At 39.2% G+C, this 26398-nt stretch overlaps 1 protein-coding gene across 1 annotated transcript in view; it reads right to left on the reverse strand.

Annotated features, from left to right (window-relative positions):
• The window catches only part of LOC121872479 (nidogen-like), a 116526-nt gene that overhangs the window by 66457 nt on the left and 23671 nt on the right, over window positions 1–26398 (reverse strand). The window contains exons 8-13 of the mRNA XM_042375268.1: window positions 23672–23795; window positions 17835–17980; window positions 12836–12920; window positions 11298–11373; window positions 9169–9356; window positions 280–405 (exon numbers count right to left, since the gene is read on the reverse strand). Of these exons, the coding sequence (XP_042231202.1) occupies window positions 280–405; window positions 9169–9356; window positions 11298–11373; window positions 12836–12920; window positions 17835–17980; window positions 23672–23795 (745 nt within the window). The remainder of the gene's footprint in view (window positions 1–279; window positions 406–9168; window positions 9357–11297; window positions 11374–12835; window positions 12921–17834; window positions 17981–23671; window positions 23796–26398) is intronic.

Below are 26398 nucleotides of genomic sequence, written 5' to 3' on the forward strand. Positions count from 1 at the left end.
TCGACAATTGCAATTAAATGCCAGGTAGCGAAGTGTCCTTCTAATATTACTTATTAAGTAATTATTAGATGTTTTACTTGCCTGTATGTTGTCCTGGCGAGTTATTGCTATGCATTAACATACCTAGGTTAAAAGCTAAGCGTCGCATTCTGGGTTGAACGAAAATGGTGCTTACCAATTATAATCATGAACCAATACAACTCTTGAGTTTTCATTAATCTTTATACTGTAATATGAATGAAAATTATAAATAAATCTTTCTTTGACACAAAAACTCACCAGAATCCTTTGTACATATGAGGCCATCTCCACTAAATCCAGGGAGGCAAATACACTGAGGAGCAGCAGAACGAAGTTCACACACAGCATTAGGGTCACATGGGATGCCATCACAGCTGGCTGCTCCTGTTGAGAAGAAAATGAAACATTGAGTGCTTCACATTATTTAATATTTTAAGAAGTTTATGCAGAGTGGTGACAACAAATATAAATACTGTAATGGTTCTCACTGACCTATGGGGTACAGTACTTGGAGACAATAAATAAGAGCTAAAATGGTTATAATTCATATAAATTTATATCCATTTTTACTCCAATTGTGGAAGAACAGTTGACCGATACAATACAATCTGTCCTGATAAGTAGAACAGGGAGAAATTAGACAAGATTCAATAGATCTACTTACTATGTAAACCCCTCAAATATATCAGAGAATTGAGAAAGGATGTTTTGAACTGTTGAAGGTTAGGTGATGGAAAAACTTTTTAGAAAGAGTTTGACAATGTACTAGTTAGGAAAATAATAAGATTTTGTAGTGTAGACACATGGTGATGGTGCTACAGTGAATAGTTCATAACATTGACAAGAAATATTCTTTAAGTTGGGAAGTGGAGAGCTATCCCTGTGAGTTTGCAGTACTGGAAGTGTTCTGGTAAGATTGTTGTTGTTGTTGTTGTTGTTACTATTACAGATTGAACTTTGATTTAACGGCACTGGATTTACCAGCAACTCGCATTTAACAAAAAATTTAGAGATCGTCATTTCTCAAAGGCCCGCCTGTAATTTCCACTAGTTTTTCTACCTTCTGCAATGCTCCTGCGGCACTGCATCGGTTTGTTTTGGCATTGGAGTCCAGCACCAAAGAGAGATGGTAAGACCTGTTTCCCCCCAGCATTGGGAGAGGTGCTCACAACAAAGATCTCTGAGACTGGGGAACTTCAGCAAGCAAGCAACACAGCACACCAGAGGTAAATTAACAGTCGATGTTTAAAACTTACCTCACACACCTACGCACATAAACATTCAAACACTCAAACATGTAAAGTACCTGTATACTGTAAACTGTTTGTTATTGATGTTTATTTGATATTATGCCCTCGTTTCTTTATTTATTTTATGTTCTATATGTATTGAGTAAAACAAGTGTTAAAATCAGACGGCCCTGACCACCCGTATCACCCTTAGGTAATAGGTAGTAGGCAGCTACCAAACAGGGAGGTACTACTGCCTGGGAAGATATTGGAAGCATTATGTGTTGTCTAATGGTAGACCCTGCTGCCATATGGCATCATAAAAATTGTGACCAAGTTCCAGGTTGCTGATCTGACTTTCTGCCTCATTTACACACAATTGCAGGGTCTCAATTGTTTCTCTTAATATTGACAACACAACATACATATATTGTTTCTCACTTTTGATTTTTTTTTCATTTTGTATTTCTTTATGGTTCTTTATTATTATTATTATTATTATTATTATTATTATTATTATTATTATTATTATTATTATTATTATTATTATTATTATTACATATTCGCCCCCCAGGCCCCGATGTGGGTCAGTGACGTGTGCCCGAGTGGGCTAATCCTTATAAAAAAAAAAAAAAAAAAAAAGGTCACATGAGCTGAGGTAGGATGGGGATTAGGGATAATCTTCTTGACAGTATTCAGGATCAGGTCTAGGGTCCATTGATATTATTTAGGTTTCCCCTCATTTAGTGATCTTTTCACTTAGCGATCGGTTTTTCAGTAACACATCCGGATCATTAAACGAGGGATACCTGTACAGTAGAGTCCTGGTTATCCAGAGTCCAGGCAACTGGTAGATTCAACTGACAGGAACCAAAATGAAATAATATAAATTTCTCCAACTCAGCTAGAATCCTAAGTTTGAATACCTCACGCAACGGGGATGAGCTGCCATATTCACTACTATGATAAACAATAAAATTAATACATTGCAAATCATAAAATATAATTGCACGATAGCTCCTTCCACGAACAAACTCAAAGTGGTGGTCCGAGCCATAGGCTGCCGGTCCACGGCGAGTTTCCAGGAAAGAAAGAAACAACAGTATAATTTAATAATCGCACCTGAATTCCACCAGGAATAATTATCAGTTGATAAAGTCGATGATATTAAATAATATTATGTTTTCAGAAGCACATATCATAATATTGATAATTATGCCATAGTGCTACAGTACGTACGTACCTACACACGAAAATACTGTTATGTGTACACTCGGGCACTCAAATTGGAATGTACCTTGTAACTCAGCGAAATCACGATTTCTTTTTTATGGGATTAGCTCACCAGGGCACAGGTCAATGACCCACATCAGAGCCTGGGGGCAAAAAAATAATAATACTAATTTAATAATAATAACAATAATAAAAATAATAAAAAAAAAAAAGCCTCGGTTAACGAAATTTCGGTTTACGAAATTCTTACGAAAACGTGTCAACATGTTTTCGCTTGCTCACCAGCTGGAAGATTAGTCCGCCAATACAGTAATCGGTTCTTGGGCTTATATTCGTTTCCATTGGAGTAAATATCAAGAAGGTTGTGTTATTCAATATTTTTCCAAGTTTTATATTAAAATTTTTAGTCATTTTAACACTTATTTAACATAATTGCAGTACAGGAAACTAGTTTTTGGTGCACCCATCAGCCACTTCACTCACCCACCATGGCATCTGTTTGTGTGTCTGTTCAGTGGAGGTAACATCTTGGTTGTGGCTCTCTTGAACACAGAGCATTTTTACGATTTTACAGTACAATTATTGGACAATATTGATAATATATAGTGCAGTTTAGTGTTGATTTAAAGAAAATAATCTTTAATGACAACCAGTGAACTTAAAATTTTAGTGTTGAAATTACTGTACCCTGTATTGAATCAAGCATGGGTCCAAAGAAATCGAGAAAGGCGATTTCAATTCAAGTTAAACAGGAAATCATTAAGAAACATGAAGAAGGCATCAGAACAAATGTGCTTAGTAAGGAATATGGCATGTCAGCATCAACTGTCGACAATTCTTTCGCAGAAAGACAAATTTAAAGTGAAAGTGAGAGACAAATCTACCAGAGTGTTTAAAGGTAGATCATTAATAGCAGAAACAGAGAGGTTACTTCTCATTTGGATTAGGGAAAAACAAATGAAAGGAGATTCAGTTTCTACTGAATTTATTTGTGAAAGAGCCAGGGAAATTTACGAACATTTGAAGGAATAGCAACCTAGTTCTTCTGAAACTATGTTCAAAGAGTTTAGGACCAGCAAGGGCCGTTTCAAAAAATTTAAGAAAAGATGTGACATTTTTAGTGTTGTTAGGCATGGTGAAGCTGCCAGTGCAGATAAAGAAGGAGCAGCAAAATTTGTAGTGGAGTTTAAGGAACTGGTGGATACAGAAAATAATCTTCCACAGCAAGTGTTCAATGTGGACGAAACTGGGCTGTTCTGGAAGAAAATGCCCAAAAGGACATTCATCACCAGAGATGAAGCCTCTTTACCGGGGCATAAACCCATGAAGGACTGTCTCACTCTATTGCTTGGTGCCAATGTTTCATTGGATTTCCAACTGAAGCCTATGCTTGTCTACCACTCTGAAAACCCCAGGGTGTTCAAGCAACAAAAGGTGGTAAGAGGACAACTTGGAGTTTGTTGGAAGTCCAACAAGTCCAACCGTAAGGCATGGGTAACAAGGCAGCTCTTTAATGAATGGGCTGTTGAGGTGTTTTGCCGTTCTGTGAAGAGCTACCTAACCACCAATAAACTCCCTTTAAAGGCTCTTCTCCTTCTGGTTAATGCCCCTGGTCATGACCCTGAACTTGCCAGCACTTTGGAGGCTCAATTTGACTTTGTCAAAGTGTTGTTTTTGCCTCCCAACACTACATCAATTATGCAGCCAATGGACCACAATGTAATCAGCAACTTCAAGAAGCTGGACATGAAGAAAATGTTCAGAAGGTGTCATCAGTCACAGTTCTGGAAGAAGCAATACAACATCCTGAAGGCTGTAAAATTGATTGTGTCATCATGGCAAGATGTCTCCATTCGATCCCTGAATTCTGCATGGAAAGCACTGTGGCCATCAGCAGTCCATGATTTTGAGGGATTCGAGGAAGAAACAGAGTTGGACAAGGAGATTGTGTCCATTGGTCATTCAATGGGACTCGAAGTGGAGGAGGATGATGTGGAAGAGCTTGTGATGTCTCATGAGGAGGAACTTACTCCTGATGACTTGAAGCAACTGGATGAGATCTTAGAAACTGACAGTGGTGAGGAGGAAAGGGAAAGTGATGACCATATGTCTTCTTCCGATTTAAAAGATGTTGTTCACCACTGGGAGATGTTCAGGAAACTGGCTTCAAGGCACCCTGCTGTGGAAACAACAGAACCTATTTTGTGTACTGTTGAGGACAAAGTGGTCTCCTTCTTCAAGAACCAGCAAATGATCGGGAGGAGAAATGCCCCACGACCAAAAATTGGCAGTTTCTTCTCCAAAAGGCAACGGGAGAAAGATGCTACCCCTCAGCCTTCCACTTCAAAAAGGAGAGAGGATTTTCCTGCTGGAGAATCTGTCAGTCTGGAGGTTCCTGACATTTTTATGGAAGGTGACTCGCCTTCCAAGAAGCAGCAAAATGTTTCTCCTCCACCCCCACTTCTTTCTCTTCTCCTCCTCCACCTCCCACTTCAAATTCACATCAGCATCATCAACCAGAAGCCTTCTACATACACACCTCAAAGTAAGTGTACTTTACTGCATTTTTTTTTTACTTTGTATGTAATTTTCGGTGAGCTGGAACCAATTACCCAAAACCCCATTGAAACAATGGTTTCAGTTAACGAACGACCCTCTGGAACGAATTGAGTTCATTAACCGAGGGACCACTGTAGAAAGAAACAATATACTGTAATGTATGTATGTTGTGTTGTCAAAATACGAGAAACAATCGAGACCCTGCAATTGTGAATGAAGGAGAAAGTCAGATGAGCAACCTGGGACTTGGTCACATATGGCAGCAGGGTCTACCATTAGTCAACACATTATGCTTACAATATCTTCCCAGGTGGTAATACCTCCCTGTTTGGTAGCTGCTTACTACCTACTAAAGGTACACCACCGATTATCCAGGAACTGATGGTCCAGCACCTCCTTTAGTCTGGACAAAATTATGAGAGGGCATTTAACTTACTACCCTTCCTCCCAGCCAGGGTGAAGGTAGTTTTAGGCTTAGAGTTTTTATCTTATAAATGTAGCTGACGAGACTTAGCAAATATAAATTGCATTACCGGAATCCTTGTAAGATAGTGATTAATTTGAGTATAAAAATCACATAGTTTGCACAAGAGATAAAAATTTTAGTCTGGTGTACTACATTTGAGTACAAAGTGTGTACAGTTCAGTAATGTTACTCAAAATTATGGCATTTTCACATTTAATATTTGTTTATTTAAGTTTCTAGCAGTCCATGGTGCTTTAGAGACACAGGAGGTGTACAATTAGTGGGTCAGGTGTATTGTCGAGTTATTATTACCTGACCTCGGTTGGTCCGGCAAAACGGATAATCCGGCAAGGCTTTGGAACCAAGGTGCCGGAAAATCGGTGGTGTACCTATACCTGGCTCACGATATGGAAGATCAGCCCATAGGTCAGATTAAATTGGCAAAGTACTCTTCTTTGCAGTTGATGAATACTGTACTGTACTGTATATTGTACAACAAAAAATTTCACCAAAATTATAAAATTTCTTTCGTGTGGATTCTGGTGGTAGCTACAAGATGGTTCGCACCTACCCTACACAACATTGGTGCTACTCAGTTTGAATTCTTTCCCCAGCTTGTGTTCAATTTTGCATCTGTGTTCAGGACTGTGTTACTGTGTACCCTTATTCAAGATGAGTGGAAAAAGGCCACCAAGTTCAAGGGAAAACAATGCTGATAAAAGATTCCATTAAGGACATTAAACTTGATTTTTTAAGGAGGTAACTCCCAGTAACTCAAGTCACACAACCTCACCTCACCTCAGCTCATGCAGCACTCAACATTGTTTCTGGTGAGTTAAATTCAAGTGTTGTGGTCATTTATTATCATGTTACATCATGAAGTAATCATTGTATGTGTTTAAAACTATCGATTTTCATTCATATATGTGCTTGTGTTACGTTCTGGGGCCACAAAAATTATTATTAAACTGTACTGTATTGAAGATATTTTACTTATTATGTTTATTATTGGCATATTATCATTGTGTGCACCAAAATGGTCATTATAAACAAGTTTTGTGGCATTTTAACCCTTAAAGTCCCATTCACTTCAGTTGTTACCCAACAGTGGAAGATCAGTCTTCCTCTATTGTTACTAAATTCTCACACTAATACTTCAAACACAGTGGGCAGATAACCCCATCCATAAGTACACCAACAGGAAGGAAAAACAATAAAGTACAGTGGTCCCTCGATTAACGAAAGGTTCATTTAACGAAATTTTGGTTAACGAATTAGCTCTCATAAGGATCTTCAGTTCCATTAACGAACAAAACTTCGATTAACAACAGCCTTACGAGAAACACGCTTTGTTGTGTGCCTCAGCTGATCGGCCAGTCCGCCAATACAGTACAGTAGTACCCCGATTTACGCGGTCAATTGAACCCACAGGGTACAGCGGAAAGTGAAAACCGCGTAAAGTGAACAACAGAACATATGGGATTAATTCCAATAGAGACTGGCCCGACCCCCAAACTCCACTTTTTCCGACACAATACCTATGTTGTAGTAAAAATAACATCTAAATTTTATGATGGTATACTCACACAATTAATATTTAAGAGAAATACAGTCGCCAGGTGAATGTCCATTCAACTAATGGACTCAAATCCCCCCCCCCCTCTTCCCAGCTCACTGGCCACTACCTCTCTGAGAAATGATTGGGTGAAACACTAGATTTTAACGTTTAGTAATAAATAATACCTCAGACTAAAGTTAGGATAATATAATTGACATTTCTGGATTCCTTGCAGGTCAGGGAATATTTTGAATGTAAACTTCATATATTTTGCACAAAAGATAAAATATTTGCTTTGTGTAAACCAAATTATTACATTAGATCTAAAATTTGTATGTCTAATGCAAAATCCATGATGTTTATATTCAAAATGATCATCATATTGTAAGAATTCCAGCAATGTAAATTATATTCTGGCCGGTAATTTGTATGAATTTTATGAGCTAAAACAAATATCTTCAGTAAATAAACAAAGAAATATTCTTCAAGGACACTATCTGTCAATCAAAATACCCCACCTCCGCCCTCCCTCCCTTCCTACCCCCCACCTTCCCTCCCTACCAGAGAAGCGATTGGGAGAAAATAGTATATTTACATTTTTAGTAATAAATAATAACCCAGACTAAAGTTAGGATAATATAATTGACATTTCTAGATTCCTTGCAGGTCAGGGAATATTTTGAATGTAAACTTCATATATTTTGCACAAACGATAAAATATTTGCTTTGTGTAAACCAAATTATTACATTAGATCTAGAATTTGTATGTCTAATGCAAAATCCATGATGTTATATTCAAAATGATCATCATATTGTAAGAATTCCAGTAATGTAAATTATATTCTGGCAGGGTAATTTGTATGAATTTTATGAGCTAAATAAAAAAAAAAAATAAATAAATTACACTTCACCGTGTATATGAGCAGATGCACCGCGGAAAGTGAAAGTCCGGTTCTGGCAAGGTACCACGTAAATGAGAAATCGCGGAAAGTGAAACAGTGTAAAGCGGGGTAATACTGTAATTGGTTCTATACTTACATTCGTTTCCAGTGGAGTAAATATCAAGAAAGTTGTGCTCTTGAATATATATTTTTTTTTTATTATAATTATTGGTCATTCTGAAATTTAGTTAACTATTGATAATATACAGTTCAGAAATTATTATGAAACACGAAGGCATTAGAACCAACGAACTCTGTAAAGAATATGGCATGTCATCATCGACTGCCTCTACAATCAGCCGTTTGATATGTAAACAAAGCTGCCGGGAATACGACATACACACCCCAAATTAGTTAAAATACAGTACTGTATTCTATTTTTTTTTATTATTGTACAGTACTGTATACTGTACAGTACAGTACTGTATTTAGTTTATATTTAATGTTTTGTTAATTCTATTACCGGTATACAGTACTGTAACTTTCTATGTATACTTTTTCTGTGAGTTGGAACCAATTACCCAATATCCCATTGAAATAATAAATTCAGTAAACGAAATTTTCGGTTAACAACCGACTCTGTGGAACCAATTGTATTCGTTAATCGAGGGACCACTGTAGTTGATAGATGTGTTCAAGCTCTTATTTTACGGTCAGTACACTTTTAGATCTAGTTATGGCAGGACGTGCCTTGACCCCCAGAGCAAGGGCACCATAACCCCGAGCCAGATGAATTTTCATAAGCCAAAGCTTCATAAATATGGGTCTGTCTGTCTGTCTGTCTGTCTGTCTGCGCAGCATTTTTGACAAAATGGTTTTCTGTTCCATATATGGGACATCCACAATCAACTGGCAGAAGCCAACTGATCTACATGTGTATTATCTGCATCGAATGAGTTAAAATTTCCAAAATATACAAGCAATATCAAAACAACTCTTAAAGGATATGACTTTTCCAGAATTCAGTGGTACTGAAATTTGATATATCAAGATTATAATGTACAAGTACAATATAAATACTGTATATGCAGATCTAATTACTCTATAAAACATCAACTCCACTTTTTTAACATTTTACTCGCTGTATAATTTTCAGAGGAATTAATTCAACTTAATATCACAAAGAAACCATAAAATATCATAACTGTATTGTGAACTCACTTTCACAGACGACCCCATCTCCAGTGAACCCAGGATTACATAAACAAGTGAAGCTCCCAGGGTTATTGACACAGGTGGCATCAAAGTGGCAGTTGTCTCGTCCTGTGTCACATTCGTTCATATCCAAACAAATCTCCTCGTTGAGCGTTGCATCATACAATTCCTCATATCCTCGTTCACATACACATCTATGACAGTCAGAGAAGATTATGGTGTTAGTGGTTACAATCAGGCACAGTATACAAATTATTTTGTACATACACTTGGGAGTAAATGTAACTGTTTGATGCAGCAAAATGTCCCAAATGATTTAAATTTTGAAATAGAAGTGTAAAACATGAAGAGCTGTAAAATATCCCACCATGCAAGTAGCACCCAGAAGTAATTTTCTGTGATGAATATTCAAATCAAGAAGTCAAAACCTACAGTTTCAGTAGAAATACGTAGAAAGGAGCATACAACTCGAAGACGTTGTGCTCTGTGCAGCACAAAAGCCAAGGAAGTACGCACTAACTGGGCCTATTCTGTATGCAAAGTGCCTCGATGTCTTGGGAAAAATAAACAGTGTTTTCATAAATATCATGCATAAATAATGAATCTCACATGTTTTGTATGTTAAATATGTAAGTGTGAGGGTGAAGATAAAAAAAAAATTCTTTAGAATGCCTTGATTTTTGTTTGTAATGTTCAGAAGCACAACGGCACAAAGGATTTTTTGTTTTTTTGGTAAACGTCAAATTGAAGATTGTATTTCTTAATTGTTGTAGACAATGTGACTTTATTTTAGGAGATATTATTCTTCCCTTCTCTTATAATCCATTAATATAAAATCATATATAAGATGCACGGTGGGATGAACTTTACACCACTTAATTATAGCTAATTAATGGCAGTTATATTTTTTGTGTGTGATTCTTCAACTAAATGTATAATTCGTTCATAAATGAAAGTGATTTTAGGTTGAAATAAAGGAAAATATTTTTTCTGTGCAACATGTTTTTTTTTTTTTTTACCCCAAATCCTGTGCCTCAAAGAGTTAGGATGTAATAGTATAGAATAATCATTATGTGCAGTCCATGATGAATATTGTCATAGGTGCAGCAGATGCTGGCAGCCTATCCCTAATTACCCTATAATGGCTGTGGTCTGCTGTGTTAGTTGAGTTTCACTTGTATTTTGTGCATCCTCTAAGCCTCTTTTAGGGTTATGGACGGCTATAGACTGCTTGCATAGGTTATAGAAATTAGGATAATCATTTAGAAGCTTGAATGGCTTTTGATAATACAGTCAACCCTCACTTTATGCGGTTAATGTAACCCACAGGGTACCGCGGAAAGTGAGAAACGCGTAAAGTGAATAACATAACATATGGGATTAATTGAAATAGAGACCGGGCCGACCCCCAAACTCCACTTTTTGACGACACACAACTATGTTGTAGTAAAAATATTATCTTAACTTTATGATGGTATGCACACACAATTAATAATTAAGAGAAATATCAATAATATTAGGTTTTTTAACACTTACATTAGTAGAAAAAATGGCTGGGCACACGGGGATGGGCGGTTGGTTCCGAGGCAGAGGGCAGATTATTGGCCCTCACCTGTGTCACTTGTATCAATTGTATCACTATCCACCACAGAGGCTTGCAGGGCCTCTTTGTCAAACCCCCCAAAGTCCATATAAGTCCATATCCTCACCATAATTATCACTATCACTGACTTGGGCCGGCTGTGGTGGGTGGCGGGTGAAGAACTGGTAATGTTTTGATGATTGGACGACCTTGTGTGCACCATGTTCGCGCCGCTTACACAACATGGCGGATGGCGGGAGGTTTGGATCCAAAAATGGCGCGGCTCGCCAGCCGCTCCACGTAAAGGGGTACACGCACCGCGGAATGTGAGCATCCTGGGTTCCGGCAGGGCACCGAGTAAACGTGGAAACGCGGAATGTGGGACCGCGTAAAGTGAGGGTTGACTGTGCATAAAAAAAATAGCTTTGGGTTTGCAAATATTTATGGGGCCAAGAAAGATTTAATTAAGAATTAAAACCATTAGAAATGAATCTTGACCTCTGTACATCATTCATAATGTTAACAAGTAAAATATTATGTTTAAATAACTTACCTGAAAGTGTCTCCATCAACAACACACTGGCTGTTTTGTCCACACTCCTGTCGCCCCTCAACACACGGGTCAACCTCTGAGAACATACAGAAATAATATTTCATTTAAATTTCACATGATTATTTCATTTCACATACATAGTATTAAATATCCTTGACCACCAGAGGGTCAAGACCTATCAGACGCTGCTCCTGCTGCGCAGCGGCCCTCCTTGGCTATGTTCGGCCATTCCTCAAGTCCTTCTCCTCAACCCATCCTCACCACCGAGATACCAACATAATCACAAGTGACAATTTCGTTTCGGAAAGATGTGAGATCAGTGTTGAACAGTGATGAACAGTGTTTAAGCCAGTGAATTCAGCACTAAACAGTACCAGCAAGAGCCATGACCCACCAGTGAGATAAGCACCCCTGGGAACCAACCACTATCTTCTGACCAGGCGGTGTTAAACACTCCACCTTGGGAACAACAGTGGGCCGGCTTTACACCTGACTATGAGATAACACAACACCACCTAGCAGAGAGTGAGGTATTGTGACACCACCCCACACCACCCGGTGTCTCTATGACCACGTGAGGTCCTTCATATCAACACCCAAGGATGAGTTACTGCACCGTGTGAACACCACACCACCCGGTGTCTCCATGACCATGTGAGGTCCTTCATATCAACACCTGAGGACGAGTTACTGCATCATGTAAACACCACACCACTCAGTGTCTCCATGACCATGTGAGGTCCTTCATATCAACACCTATGAGCGAGTCACTACACCACGTGACCTACGTGACCTCACACAGTATGGCAAGAGACCAGCCCGGGCCATCAGCTGTAAACTAAAATAATTTGTAATGTTCAATTCATGTTCCTTCTCCTTTTAGTAATGAAAGCTTTTGTTAAATGACTCACCAACCCCATGTCTTTGTATGTAGTAAGTCATTTTTGCCTAATGCATATTTTCAGCCTTCGGGTTGCAGAACTTTCTCAATAAACATTTAATTATTATTATTATATCCTATGCCTCGTTGAGTGGTCTGTGAGAGAACTGTCCACTAAACACTCTCTCTTTACAGTTTAATGACAGGTTCATTATCTGTGCCACAGTACTATGAACAGTTTTTTCACCAAGTTGACTCTGAATTACTTTGATTCCATTTGAACCAGTGGTTGATCTATGGTCCAGTGAGAAACTCAGACCCACTGAGTTCACTTTGACTGGGATTCATTGACTCATTCACTGTGAACGATTCTTTGGCCACATTAGCCAAGTTGTAGTTCATCTTTATCAGTTTTCTGCCAACCAATGATGCATAAACTTATGTATGGATAGGTAGTTATAAAATATACCTCAGACAGTGAACAAATGATACAGGCATCAAATTACAAGACATAATAAAATAAACTCTGTAGGACAATGTATTTATTTACAGTTCAATAAATAAAGATGATTATGTGAAATTTGGTACTTGATTTCAGGCAAAAATTTAATCCCAATAAAAATTACAATTCATTACTATACTAAGGTCATTAACTTACCCTCAAGAGAAGCCACCTTTGCTGAGAGTGCATAGCGGACAATCTCTTCAGGAGCATCATACTGAATGAAGATATTCTCAGCCACCTAACAGAAAAAATAAAAAATAGAGAAAGATGTAAAGTACTGACATACTGTATTAACAGTTATCAATTGCTTCACAGAACCTAAAACTTTCAATTATTGTTCACGAGTCAGAGGAACATAGAGATACACAGTAATTCAAAGTACAAAATATGGATGTAAAAGTTAACTAAATGTCAATAGGGTCGCAGAGTACGCATATCCACAGTATGCGACTCTGCTTATACATCTCTGATACCCTGATCTGCCCTTACACTTGAGTCTCACTCTTACGTGAACCAACCCACCCAGAATCTCTCGCTAGCTCAGCGTGTTTATCACTTATCCATGCTAGTTTGAGAAAAAAAAAACATTACAATACTCTAATATGGCTTAAAAATGAAGAAAATATAATATAAATCTATAAATAATAAACATGAAGAGCGTGGGTGTTTATGTGTGGGAAGTGAATGTACAGTCGTACAGTATGTATTAAGGCAGTGATTTGTAACTTCATCGCCAACTCGCCACCCAGCCGCACTCTCCCTCCCCCTATATGATATCAGGCATACACACAGTGCAGTGCAGCAGTAGCCACACATGTCTCTGAATCAGCTGAGTGACTGCCCAGCTGAACTGTGTCATGTTACCCAGAGGATGATTTGAATGTTTGTTTGTACAGTTGGTTCTCATTTTACATGGGTCTTGCGTGTGTGGTTATTGCTTATGCGATTGGTTGAAATGTGACCATAGTTCTAGAGTATGCAGAAACCAATGGGTAGTGCGGATAGCAGTATGGCATTAATTTAATGATCTTTTGCTTAATTAGGTTAATTCGACAAAATAGGGGGCTGTAGATCACTCAAATTACAAAAAATCCTGTGATTGATAGATGGTGAGTCATTAGGGATAGCAGGAATGATCAGCTTATAAGACTCTGTACTGTAAACAAGAGACCACAATAGCTCATCTAGGATTGAGCGTTGGATTTTGGGGGGAAAATCAATAATTTTTTGATAATGTTTTATTAACCTGGCACCAATGAACCTAAATAATATGGGAATTGTGATTTTGCATACGGTCGTCATACAAGGATCGCGGGCTGCCGAGCAGGAGGTGGTGAGTGGTCTTCCCTCCCCCCTCTGCCACCCATCACCAACAAACACAGACATAGTTTTGTATCTTAATATTATTCATCTTAATATATTTCATAATATACTCCAATAATAATACCGTAGTCGATTTTTCAGAATCACACGGTTACAGTAATACCCCGCTTTACGGGGTTCTGGTTTACGAGTTTCTACATTTACGCGGTACCCTGCCAGAACCGTAATTCCCACTTTATGCGGTGACAGCGTAAATCGGGGTATTACTGTATTTCAGATTCATTCCAAATTCAAATCGTTTATTAATTTTTGAGAAAAAAGAGCAAAAAATTTACTGTATGTTTCTTTTATCTTTATTCAAGACATCTTCAGGTCATGAGACCCACTAATTCCCCACCCTGACAATGGGTGACCTGGGAACAACTTGATGGGTGCCGAAATGTTGAAGTTCTTCAAAGACTGGTGTGTGACGCCCAGGGTGTTGTCAGCGCACTACCCACAGTCGAACGGCTGGGCCGAGGCACCAGTGAAGTCGGCTAAAAGACTACTGAGGGGAAACATGGGTCCAGGGGGCTCCCTAGACATGGACAGGGCCGTCAAGGGCCCTAATGTAATGCCTAAACACACCATTGCAGGACTCCAACACATCCCCGCCAGGCAACACTACAACGTCAGCAAGCACTGGGGAAGGTTGCCGAGTAACAGGAAACGCGCAATGGGGGGTACCAGTGAGAAAATATCACGGAGGTTCAACCTGAACGCCCACAACCTCCCGCCATACGTATTGGGTCAGCGGGTACTAGTCCAGAACCAGGAGTCGGGGCAGTGGGACCAGTCGGGGGTGGTGGTGGAGTCACCGGCCCCCAGAGAGTACCTGATCCGCCTAGATGGCAGCGGACGAACGACGATCACGAATCGCCGCCACCTCCACCCTTTAACGCCCACCGCAGCGCCCGAAGCCACCCCCGACGTCACAACAGCACCGCGCGCCACCCGAGAGGCCCCCACGAACAAGGCGCGCTCCCAGGCACCTTCAGGATTATGTCCCTTAGACAAGGACAGCTTCCATATATCACTCATGTGTCAGTATTTTGTCATAATGGATCTAATTTTTGTCCCTTTCAGTTGTATATTGAAAAGAACCTTCACTCATTTTGTATGTATTCAATTTGCAACTTTGTCACTTGTGTACCATTTTGTTGAGTTCGGACGGGTTCTTTGCAATAGAGGGGGGCATGTTGGGGTATGTGCCAGTTTGGCAACAGTGTATGGGTCCGCCAACGGCGGCCACGGAAGTTTAATAGTCAGTTCCAGCTCAGCATCCAAGCTCTGTGGACATGTCTGTTCTCCCCTGTCACCTTCACTAATAAACAGACTATGGGTGTGGCCTTTCATTGTCCCCAGGACTGGCACCCTAACAATTTGTGAGTAGCTTTGAATTATTAAGAGCACCTGTGAGTCACTTGCTATTATCAAGAGCATTTAGGATCATTTTGTGTACAGGGGTCCCCCAATTTTGCGGGGGTTAGGTTCCCAAAATGGTCGCGAATCGCCATTTCCGCGAATAACATTTGCTGACCAGGTGGGGGGGGGGGTTAAATTTTTACTTGTGTACAAAGAGAAATGCTTTATTACTTTAATAATAAAGCATGTTTACAGTGGAGGTCACATAGATCTTGTGCGCTGAGGTGTTGATTAGCAGACACACTGTGTAGTAACTCCCTCACAGATTATGTTATGAGGGGCATCATGTGGTGTAGTAATTCCCTCACAGATGGTGTTATGAAGGGCCTGGTGTGGTGTAGTAATTCCCTCACAGATGGTGTTATGAGGAATTTCACATGATGCTGTAGCAGCTCATTCACTACGTGGTGTCGTAGAATCATGGGGACACCACGTGGTCTGGTGTCACAGGACCTCACTCACTGAAGTGAGTGAGGTGTGGTCCTTGGCTACATCCAGAGTGTCATCCGCGAATAATAGAGGACCGCAAAATAAAAATCCACAATTTTTTTTTTTTTTGGGGGGGGGGCTGTATTTATTAATCACCTAGGTCATTATGAATACCTGTGATCACTTAGGGTCATTATTAGCCATGATCAGTCCTTCAACATTATTGTAAATGCCAGTGATTTCACTTAGGGTCATTATGAGCACCTGTGAGTAACTTGATATCTCTATGAATCACTTGCTGATATTATGGAAGTTCAAACAATTTTATGAGACCCCTGGAGTCATACTAAGAACTTGTAGTGTCATAAAAAGACAGGTATATGATATGATCAAACGAACTTGTGAACCATTTGGTGTTACCACAAAATCTGTCTGCTGGTGTCCTTATGAACACTTGTGGATCTCCTGGCACCATTAAGATTTGTTAGATAACTGGGGATCATTATGAGGAGTAATGAATCAACTGAAGTCATAATAAATCCTAAATAATGCAGCTGGAATCATCAGGAGTACTTTTGAGGGTGGATGAAAGGCAACAAGTGTCCTTATTACCAATGACATCATCAAAGGTCGCCACAATGAATACCAGTTTGATACTCGGCCTTAGTATGAGCAGAACCCATTCTTCACTGAACAAGTCAGGTTCTTCCATGTACAGTGGTCCCTCGGTTAACGAACACAATTCGTTCCATAAGGTCGTTCGTTAACCGAAAATTTCGTTAACCGAAACCATTGTTTCAATGGGTTTTTGGGTAATTGGTTCCAGCTCACCGAAAATTACATAAAGTGAAAAAAAATGCAGTAAAGTACACTTACTTTGAGGTGTGTATGTAGAAGGCTCCTGGTTGATGATGATGATGATGGGAATTAGAAGTAGGGGTGGAGGAGAAGGGAGAAGAGAAGGAAGTGGGGTGGAAGAGAAATCACCCCACGCTTCATGCTGCCATTTCACCCATAAAATTTTAAGTTCACTTGATGTAATTCAAGATTATTTTCTTTAAATTAACACCGCACTGCACTATATATTGTCAATATGTAAAATAAATTTCAGAATGACCAATAATTGTACTGTAAAAATGTAAAAATAGTTTATGTTTAAGAGAGTCTCAAGCAAGATGCTTCCTCCACTGAGCAGACACACAAACTGACGCCATTTTGGGTGAGTCAAGTGGCTGTTTGGCGCGCTAAAACCTAGTTTCCTGTACTTCAATTATGTTAAATAATTGATAAAATGACTAAAAATTTTAATATAAGACTTGGAAAATTATTGAAAAGTACAACCTTCTTGATATTTACTCAAATGGTAACGAACTTAAGTACTAAAACCGATTACTGTATTGGTGGACTAATACCCCAGCTGGTGAGCAGGCAAAAACATGTTGACACGATTTCGTAAGGATTTCAGTTAACCAAATTTTTGTTCGTTAACCGAGTTGAAGATTCTTATGGAAGGTAATTCGTTAACCGAAAATTCGTTAACCGAGGCATTCGTTAACCGAGGGATCACTATACTGCTATTTTGAAAGGAACCTTGTAGATCACTTGATAAATGACCTGGATATCATAAAAACAATATCAAGGGGTGAACCTTGTTCAAGGATAAGAGGGTGTCTGATACTGAGAGTATTTTTACCCAAGTTGTGCAGAAGTAGGTCGAGATGGTTTGGGCATGCGGAGAGAATGGAGGAGACCAATTGGTTCAAAAGATGCACAAGTCTAAAAGTGGAGGGAAGGAAGGTTAGGGGTAGGGCAAGAAAGACCATACCATGGAGAGTTGTAATCAGGCATAAAAAATTGCCATAAAACATTGATGATGATGATGATGATGCATATAAAAATGAAACTAAATCACTATTAAAGATATAGTAAACATTACCTTGAGCCGCAGTGTATCTTGTTCACTTGGCCCTCGAGTCCTCCAAGTACATTCATTGTAGTCAATGGTGGTCTCCACAGAGAAAGGAGTGTCAATGTTTTGTCCCTTCAAACGGAATATGCGACTAGACCGTGCCCTCTGCTGACCTGCCGGGTTAATGACAGTGTCTACAAAATAGTCAAGATACCTGGAGAAATGCACAATGCTCTCAATTTCATTCTCAGAAAGACAAAATATATGCTGACTTTATGATAACCACATCACAGTGCAGATTCTAATACAACTTTTTGTAAAGTAATTAACAAATTTCTGAAACATTATAAAATTACCGGTAAGATTATATTTCCTGTAATTCCTAAAGTATGGAAAGAAATAGATGTCACTGCTCGGAAAAACAGTAAAATTATTACTTTAAATATCATATATGGGTACTAGGGTGTATTTTCATAATCAAAATCTTGTTTTTTTCCTGGTTGATATTTTAATGTAGTTTTATTATACAAATAAACATTGTAAATATTACTTTTTGCATAATGAAGTTTAGCTATTCAAAATTGCACTTTTGTAAATGATACTGTCAATTTATTTATATTTCTCAATTTTGGTATTCAAGTACTGAAAATGATGAAAGTAAAATACAGTAAGTTTTCAAAACAACATACAATTATGCAATACAATTATATATGCCCACTTGTTGACTAGATTTATTCATGATGAAATGGACAAAATCACCATTAAATGATTAATAAAAATATTGTAGCAGTTGGGTTAGAGTATACTAAAAGCAAAATTCAAAACACAAAACACAAAAAATTTGAGAAATCCAATTAACTGCTTCAGTATATACTATTCATTTAGTGTGCCTTTTTTCTATGACTGCAACTAAATTCATCTTTGTTTTGTCTGATGGCTACAATTCCCTGTGAGCTACACCAGCTCTAATAAAGTCATAACATCATTCTTAACCATACACAATAGCAAATGCTTTAGTGATTAATTTCACAAATCTTGTGATGCTTTGCGCATGGACTGGCAAGAATAGAACTTCTATTGGATGCTCTGAGATTTTCTTTAATTCCTCAGAGCTTCGTCTACTGGTGAAAAGCGGCTCATGAGCCTCTTTTCAGTCAATTAAATAAAAATGGGAAGTTGCTTCAAGATTCAGTGGAGGATGTCGTGTGAGTCGGACATTTGAATCATCTGTACGATTATTTTTACAAAGTTCTAGTATGTTTTTAACTGCGAAGATTTGTTCATCTTTGTCATTGCTCTCAATCATTGTTTAAAGAACATTTTCAGAGTGGGAGTACCATGCAGATGATTTCACAGTTGCCAGAAATACGTCTTGAACAACTTGAGGTTGCCGCCTGACAAGCCTAATTTGGGTCAGCAGCCGACGCAGTCCTACCAACCAAGAGTGCTTTACCTCGTTGAGAAACCAGCAAGGGTAGGAACCTGTACAATGAAGGTCATAATATGGTTCAATATTTCCTCTTCATTTCCAGAGAATGACAGACACATACATACGAAGTAACCGGTGAGCTGCAGTTAACAAGCACAAGAGTCCATTTTTAAGAAGACCCAAATCCCTGAGTATACAGCCTTCACCGACAGTCTTGATCATCTGATAACCATATAATTGGTGATGAAAACTCCTTTAATTCGTCAACATTAAGATCAACTAAATCTTCAATTAATTTGATAGGTTGAAAGCTTTCCTTTACAGGCAACTCTGTAACCCTTGGGAGAAGTTTACCTATTGGGCCAGTAAATGAGTGGTCAGAACTGGTCTTTTCATCTGCAATGAGCATATTATCCAATTTAGCTTTTCTGCCCAATTTATTTTCTACGTGCCAGATAGCACCACCGCGTCTACCAGTATTAACATCAGTGGAATCACACCCAATGGCAATAAGAGAATAATTATTACCATGAGATCTAGCCAATCAACTAAGGGATCTACTATCTGCTTCGCATGTTTAACATTATCAGAATTAGGAGTAAAAGGAAAAACATATTCACCTCCAGCATTTGTTTGTAGCTGAATTATGTTCTCCTCTTGTAATAGAAGGATATAACTTCATGGTTATTGGATCCTCTGCCTAACAAAGAATATACAGATGATGTCTTTCTCCATTTCATTAGCTTGCACTTGCATGTCTTTCATGACTCGTTTCTTAGCTTTGACCACTTATTTTTATCAATAACCTTGCTACTCTATAATACAAGAGCTTATTAACTCAATTACAATATTAGCATTTATAATAAAGCTGTACTCAGTAAATCGCATTTTTTTTTTTACGGGAATTAGCCCACCCGGGCACAGGTCAAACGGCCCACAGCGGGGCCTGGGGGCAAAAAAAATAAGAACAGAAAAACCAGCTTTTTAATGTGAGACAGATTGTATAAGTATGGAAACACAGAAGAAGGCAGAGCATTCCACAGTTTAGCTGTGTGAGGAAAGAATGAGGTACTATAACGGGTTATTCTTGTGCGACCGACATCCGCAGAGAAAAGGTGGGCACCGCTGGCAAGACGTGTGTTACGAGCCCACGGCCTTGCAAACGGCACACAGGATGCCAAATCCACAGAACATTACCCGTTAAAGTACCTGTAAAAGAGAGAGAGTGAAGCAACACTGCGGCGAAGAGAAAGGGAAGAGAGATTGTCGACTAAAGGAGGAGAGTTAATAAGACGAAATGCCTTTGATTCCACCCTATCTAACAGTAGGACAGAAGAAGAGCCACCCCAGATATGAGAGCAGTACTACAAGTTAGGATGAATGAATCCCTTATATACTTGGAGCAACTGCTCAGGAGTGAATTCGCTACGCCATCTGTACAGCATTCCCAACTTTCGGGAGGCAGCTTTAGCTATATTCGGGATGTGTGATTTCCAGGACATATTGGAGGAAATGGTGAGGCCTAGCAGTTTTATTTCAGAATTTGGCAGAATGATAGCGTCCTGAAATGTAATTGGTGGGAGATCATCTAATTTAGAAAGTGTAATTGGTAAATACACCTCCTGAGTTTTATTACTATTGAATTTAACCAAGTTTGTACCTCCCCATTCAGAGATGCTCCATAGATCTGCATTTATAGAAGTAATGATATCAGCTCTAGAAACAGATCTAGTTTGAGATTTAGGAGGAAGGAGAAAATGTGAAGAAGAGTGAAGAATAGAATCATCAGCGTAAAAACAGATAGAATTAGTTATAGTGTGAAGTAAATCATTGATAAAAAGAAGGAAGAGAGTAGGTGAAAGAACAGAACCCTGTGGGACACCACTATTGGTGAGAAAGAGCGAGAGATCAAACGCCCTCGACAACAACTGCCATGGATCAGTTCTCAAGGAAGCTAGAGATTAGAAAACAAAGTGGGGGAGAGAAACCAAAAGAGGGAAGTTCAGAAAGCAAAGACTTGTCAAATGCTTTGAAGATGTCGAGGGCCACGACAAAAGTTCCCCATAAACCCTAAGAGAGGATGACCAAAGATGGGTGCAATAGGAGAGCAGATCACCAGTAGATCTCGCCTGGAGAAAGCCACACTGGTGATCCGACAAAAGAGAAAGGCGTTCAAGGTGACGGAGAAAATGGGAGTTCAAGATAGTTTCGAAAATCTTAGAGAGGGATGAAGTTAGGGAAATGGGGCGATAGTTAGAGGGATTAGAATGGTCACCCTTCTTTGGGATGGGCTGAACCAAGGCATTCTTCCAAGAAGAAGGAAAAGTTTGGGTTTTGAGGCAAAGGCGAAAGAGGTGAGCAAGCACAGGGGCCAGGGCTTCAGCACACTCCCCCAGAACACGAGGGGGTATTCCGTCCGGTCCATGCGCCTTACTCACATCCAACCTGGATAACACACAGGCAACCCTGCGAGTGGAGATTATAGGAAAGTGCATAGGTTCAGTAGGAGGTGCAGGGGTGGGAGGGATAGAGTGGGAATCGTCTAAGGTGGAATTAGAGGAGAATAAGGTGCCAAAGAGATTGGCTTTGTCAGGGGGAGAGTTGGCTATAGAGTTATCGGGTCGTAAAAGAGGAGGAAAAGAAGGGGTGCAGAAGTTGTTACAGATGTTTTTGGTTAAGGACCAGAAGGATTTACTAGAGGAAGAATTAATCAGGACAGCGGTCTTTCTTTAAATAAAATTCCGCTTGGCTCTATGAAGAATAGCCTTACAACAATTCCTAGAAGTAATGAAAGAGGAGTGGGTAATAGGAGAAGGAGATAGTTTCATAGCTCGATATGCCCTATCTCTCACCCTGCATGCATGAGAGCAGGAGCGATCAAACCATGATTGTAAAGTGAAAGTTTTGGTAGAAGATGGGATAAATGCACTTAAACCACCCTGTATAACCCCAGCAATGCTGTCAGCACATACCGAGGCGTCCCGAGTGGAAAAGCAAAATTCATCCCAAGGAAAGTCAGTGAAGAATTATCGCAAAGATTGCCAGCTTGCCCTCCGATAATGCCATAGTTGACGTTTAGAGGGGGTGAGGAGGTAGTTGTGCCCAGTTAGATTTAAAAGAAATAAGATTGTGATCAGAAGACCCTAAGGGGGCAGATATTGAGTATGAATATAGTGTGAGGGGTTAGAGGTAAAACAAAGATCTTACAATATGATGATCATTTTGACTATAAACATCATGGATTTTGCATTAGACATACAAATTTTAGATCTAATGTAATAATTTGGTTTACACAAAGCAAATATTTTATCTTTTGTGCAAAATATATGAAGTTTACATTCAAAATATTCCCTGACCTGCAAGGGATCCAGAAATGTCAATTATATTATCCTAACTTTAGTCTGAGGTATTATTTATTACTAATCGTTAAAATCTAGTGTTTTCACCCACACATTTCTCAGAGAGGTTGGAGCTAGTGAGCTGGGAAGAGGGGGGGGGGATTTGAGTCCATTATTTGAATGGACATTAACCTGGCGACTGTATTTCTCTTAAATATTAATTGTGTGAGCATACCATCATAAAATTTAGATGTTATTTTTACTACAACATAGGTATTGTGTCAGAAAAAGTGGAGTTTAGGGGTCGGGCCAGTCTCTATTGGAATTAATCCCATATGTTCTGTTGTTCACTTTACGCAGTTTTCACTTTCCGCGGTACCCTGTGGGTTCAATTGACCGCGTAAATTGGGGTACTACTGTATATTACTTGTAATATAAACACAAGTCACTAGTAAAACATTTACAACAAATGTATTATTCTTGTGGCTGACTGTACCTATAAGTGCACTAGACCAGCCACTGCTCCCTAACTCATAAAGCAGGACTATTCCCAGCTGCCTTTTTACAGTACAATCAAAGAAGAAAGTCACATTAAACTTAGTGTGCTTTATGTTCTGAAACCCATGACGAAGATTTTGGGTAAAGTTCCCCGTTCAGACTCAAACCTCGATGCTTCGCTGTCACTTTATCCAAATTCTTCGTCATGGGTTTTGGAACATAAAACTAGAGGGGTGAAACATAACTCTTTTCTTTGACTGTACATTTAAGATATCTTCATCCTCAGTACAGTATTAAAAAAAAATAAAAATAAAATAACTAAAAAACCACGCGCACATCTCTCACCAATATATCAAGAGTTGGAGTCCTACTTGGCCCAGACACACATGTGACCTTCACTACCAAACATCACAGGTTTCCTCTGGGTACTCCGGTTTCTTCCATTACTAACACTGGGTAGACCAACCACCTGAACGGCTTAGTAAGCTGATAAGTAGTGAAATGAAAAATAAATAAAAATCTATCCTTCTACAACCTTTCCCCTTATTGTTTATGTTAGCAACAGTTACATATCAATCTATCTTTGCTGCATCATATACCTAGCTTTACTCTGGTGTACTCCTCACTGAAGGCTTCCATCTCAATCTTGGATCCCAGGGGAACTGTCGGCACTGATCCCGTAATTTGAGTCTTGACTTGTATATTGTTGAAAACATCTAAACCCTGTAGGGAAATAACTGCATGAAAAACACATGGGCCTGAGTTGCTATGTATAAAAGAATAAGAAAGTGTAAACACAGTTTTATCAAATTGATCAAATTTTTACATACAGGAATACCTCGCTATTCACAACCCCATTTATCCATACAGTGGTCCCTCGTTAACCGAATCCATTGTTTGATTGGGATATTGGGTAATTGGTTCCAGCTCACCGAAAAGTACAATACATACAAAGTTAAAAAAAATAATGCAGTAAAGTATTACTTTCAGGTGTGTATGTAGAAGGCTCCTGGTTGATGATGATGATGATGATGGGAATTAGAAGTGGGGGTGGAGGAGAAGGGAGAAGAGAAGGAAGTGAAGATGGAAGAAAAATCACCCCATGCTTGATGCCGTCATTTCACCCAAAAATTTTAAGTACACCGGGTGTAATTCAAGATTATTTTCTTTAAATCAACACTGCACTGTATTATATATTGTTAATATGTTAAATAAATTTCAGAAAGACCAATAATTGTACTGTAAAAACGTAAAATTTCTCTGTGTTCAAGAGACCCACAAGCAAGTTGTTTCCTCCACTGAACAGAGACAAAAACTGAGGCCTTGGTGGGTGAGTGAAGTAGCTGATGGGCGCACCAAAAACTAGTTTCCTGTACTGCAATTATGTTAAATAAGTGCTAAAACGACTAATAATTTTAATATAAAACTTGGAAAAATATTGAATAACACAACCTTCTTGATATTTACTCCAATGGAAACGAATTTAAGCCCTAGAACCGATTACTGTATTGGCGGACTAATCTTCCAGCTGGTGAGCAAGCCAAAACATGTGGACATGTTTACGTAAGAGTTTTGTTAACCAAATTTTTGTTCGTTCACCGAATTGAATATTCTTATGGAAGGTAATTCGTTAACCGAGGGACCACTGTAATTGATATTTTAACAGCCCTATTCAATATTCTTAAGGCATACCTTTTTATTCGCAAATGAAAAATTATGATATCCTACAGTAATATTTTAGACCGGACGGGTTAGCTGCAACTTTCATATTTCGACGCAAGGCCAGCTTCACCCCTGCTGGGCGAACCTTAGAGACGCATCTTTGTTATATTTTAACTGGTAATTTCGAGTAGATATACGTACTTTTAGTAAATTTCTTTTATTCTGTTACATGCACACAAAGGTTCATAGGGAATGTGCCAAAAAAAAAGGGGGAATACAGGTACACCACCGATTTTCCAGCACCCTGGGATCCAAAGCCTTGCCGGATTATCCGTTTTGCCGGACCAACCGAGGTCAGGTAATAACTCAACAATACGCCTCTAACCCACTAATTATACACCTCCTGTGTCTCTAAAGCACCATGGACTGCTAGAAACTTAAATTAAACAAATACAGTCTGCCCTTAACATACGCCGGTTTAACTTACGCGGATTGCCGCTGGAGGAATATACATTCAAAGGAATATACACCTAAACCCCGACTTACGACTATACGGACTTACGTCCAATGGTACTTACGACCTGCTTTGACCGTACGTCCATACGGGACATACGACTGCGACCGCCGTGACCAAAAATTTTTTCAAATGACGCGCGCATTTTCTATACCGAAACGTTTCCGTCCCGGGCGAGAGGGAGGGATGGCTTGGGTCGCCTCGTGGCTGCACTCACTCAGTGGAGCGCTTTGTTTGTGTTTGGCTATCGTATCCTATACTGATCGCGCTGTGAACTTTCGTTATTATTGTATTTAATTGACTTTATAATGACTGGAAAGCGTAAAAGTGAGAGTGCTGGTGGTACTCCAAGGAAAAGGAGACAGGCAATTACTTTTGAGATGAAACTGAAGATAATAACACAGTATGAGAATGGAAAAACAATAGCAACAATCTCACGCGACCTAGGTTTCTCACACTCGACCATATCCACTATTCTGAAGGACAAGGAACGTATTCGTGAAGTAGTGAAAGGAACAACACCTATAAAGGGAACTATAATAACAAAGAAAAGACAAGGTCCTATCCACGATATGGAAAAATTATTGGTGATATGGATAGAAGACCAGATGCAGAAGCGTGTACCCTTAAGTGTTCTAACCATACAGGCTAAAGCAAGAAGCCTGTTCCAAAGCCTGAAGGAGCAGGCAGGAGATGAATGTGATCAAACCTTTACAGGAAGTCAAGGGTGGTTTGATAGATTTAAAAAACGCTACAGTCTACACAGTGTTAAGGTGAGTGGAGAGGCAGCTAGTGCCGATGTTGGTGCTGCCGAAGCTTTTAAGGAGGAGTTAGATGATGTGATTGTGGAAGGGAATTATTTGCCAGAGCAAATATTCAATGTGGATGAGACTGGATTATTGTGGAAACGCATGCCTGACCGGACATACATCCACAAAGAGGCAAAAAAAATGCCCGGATTCAAGGCATTCAAGGACAGAATTACACTTCTGTTGGGGGGGAATGTTGCTGGTTTCAAGCTAAAGCCCTTCATGATCTATCATTCAGAGAACCCCAGGGCTTTTAAACATGTCAGCAAGCACACACTGCCAGTGTTTTATCGCAGTAACAAGAAAGCCTGGATGACCCTAGTACTATTTGAGGATTGGTT

Source organism: Homarus americanus, unplaced genomic scaffold (genome assembly GCF_018991925.1).
Source record: "Homarus americanus isolate GMGI-L3 unplaced genomic scaffold, GMGI_Hamer_2.0 scaffold11302, whole genome shotgun sequence".
NCBI lineage: Eukaryota > Metazoa > Arthropoda > Malacostraca > Decapoda > Nephropidae > Homarus > Homarus americanus.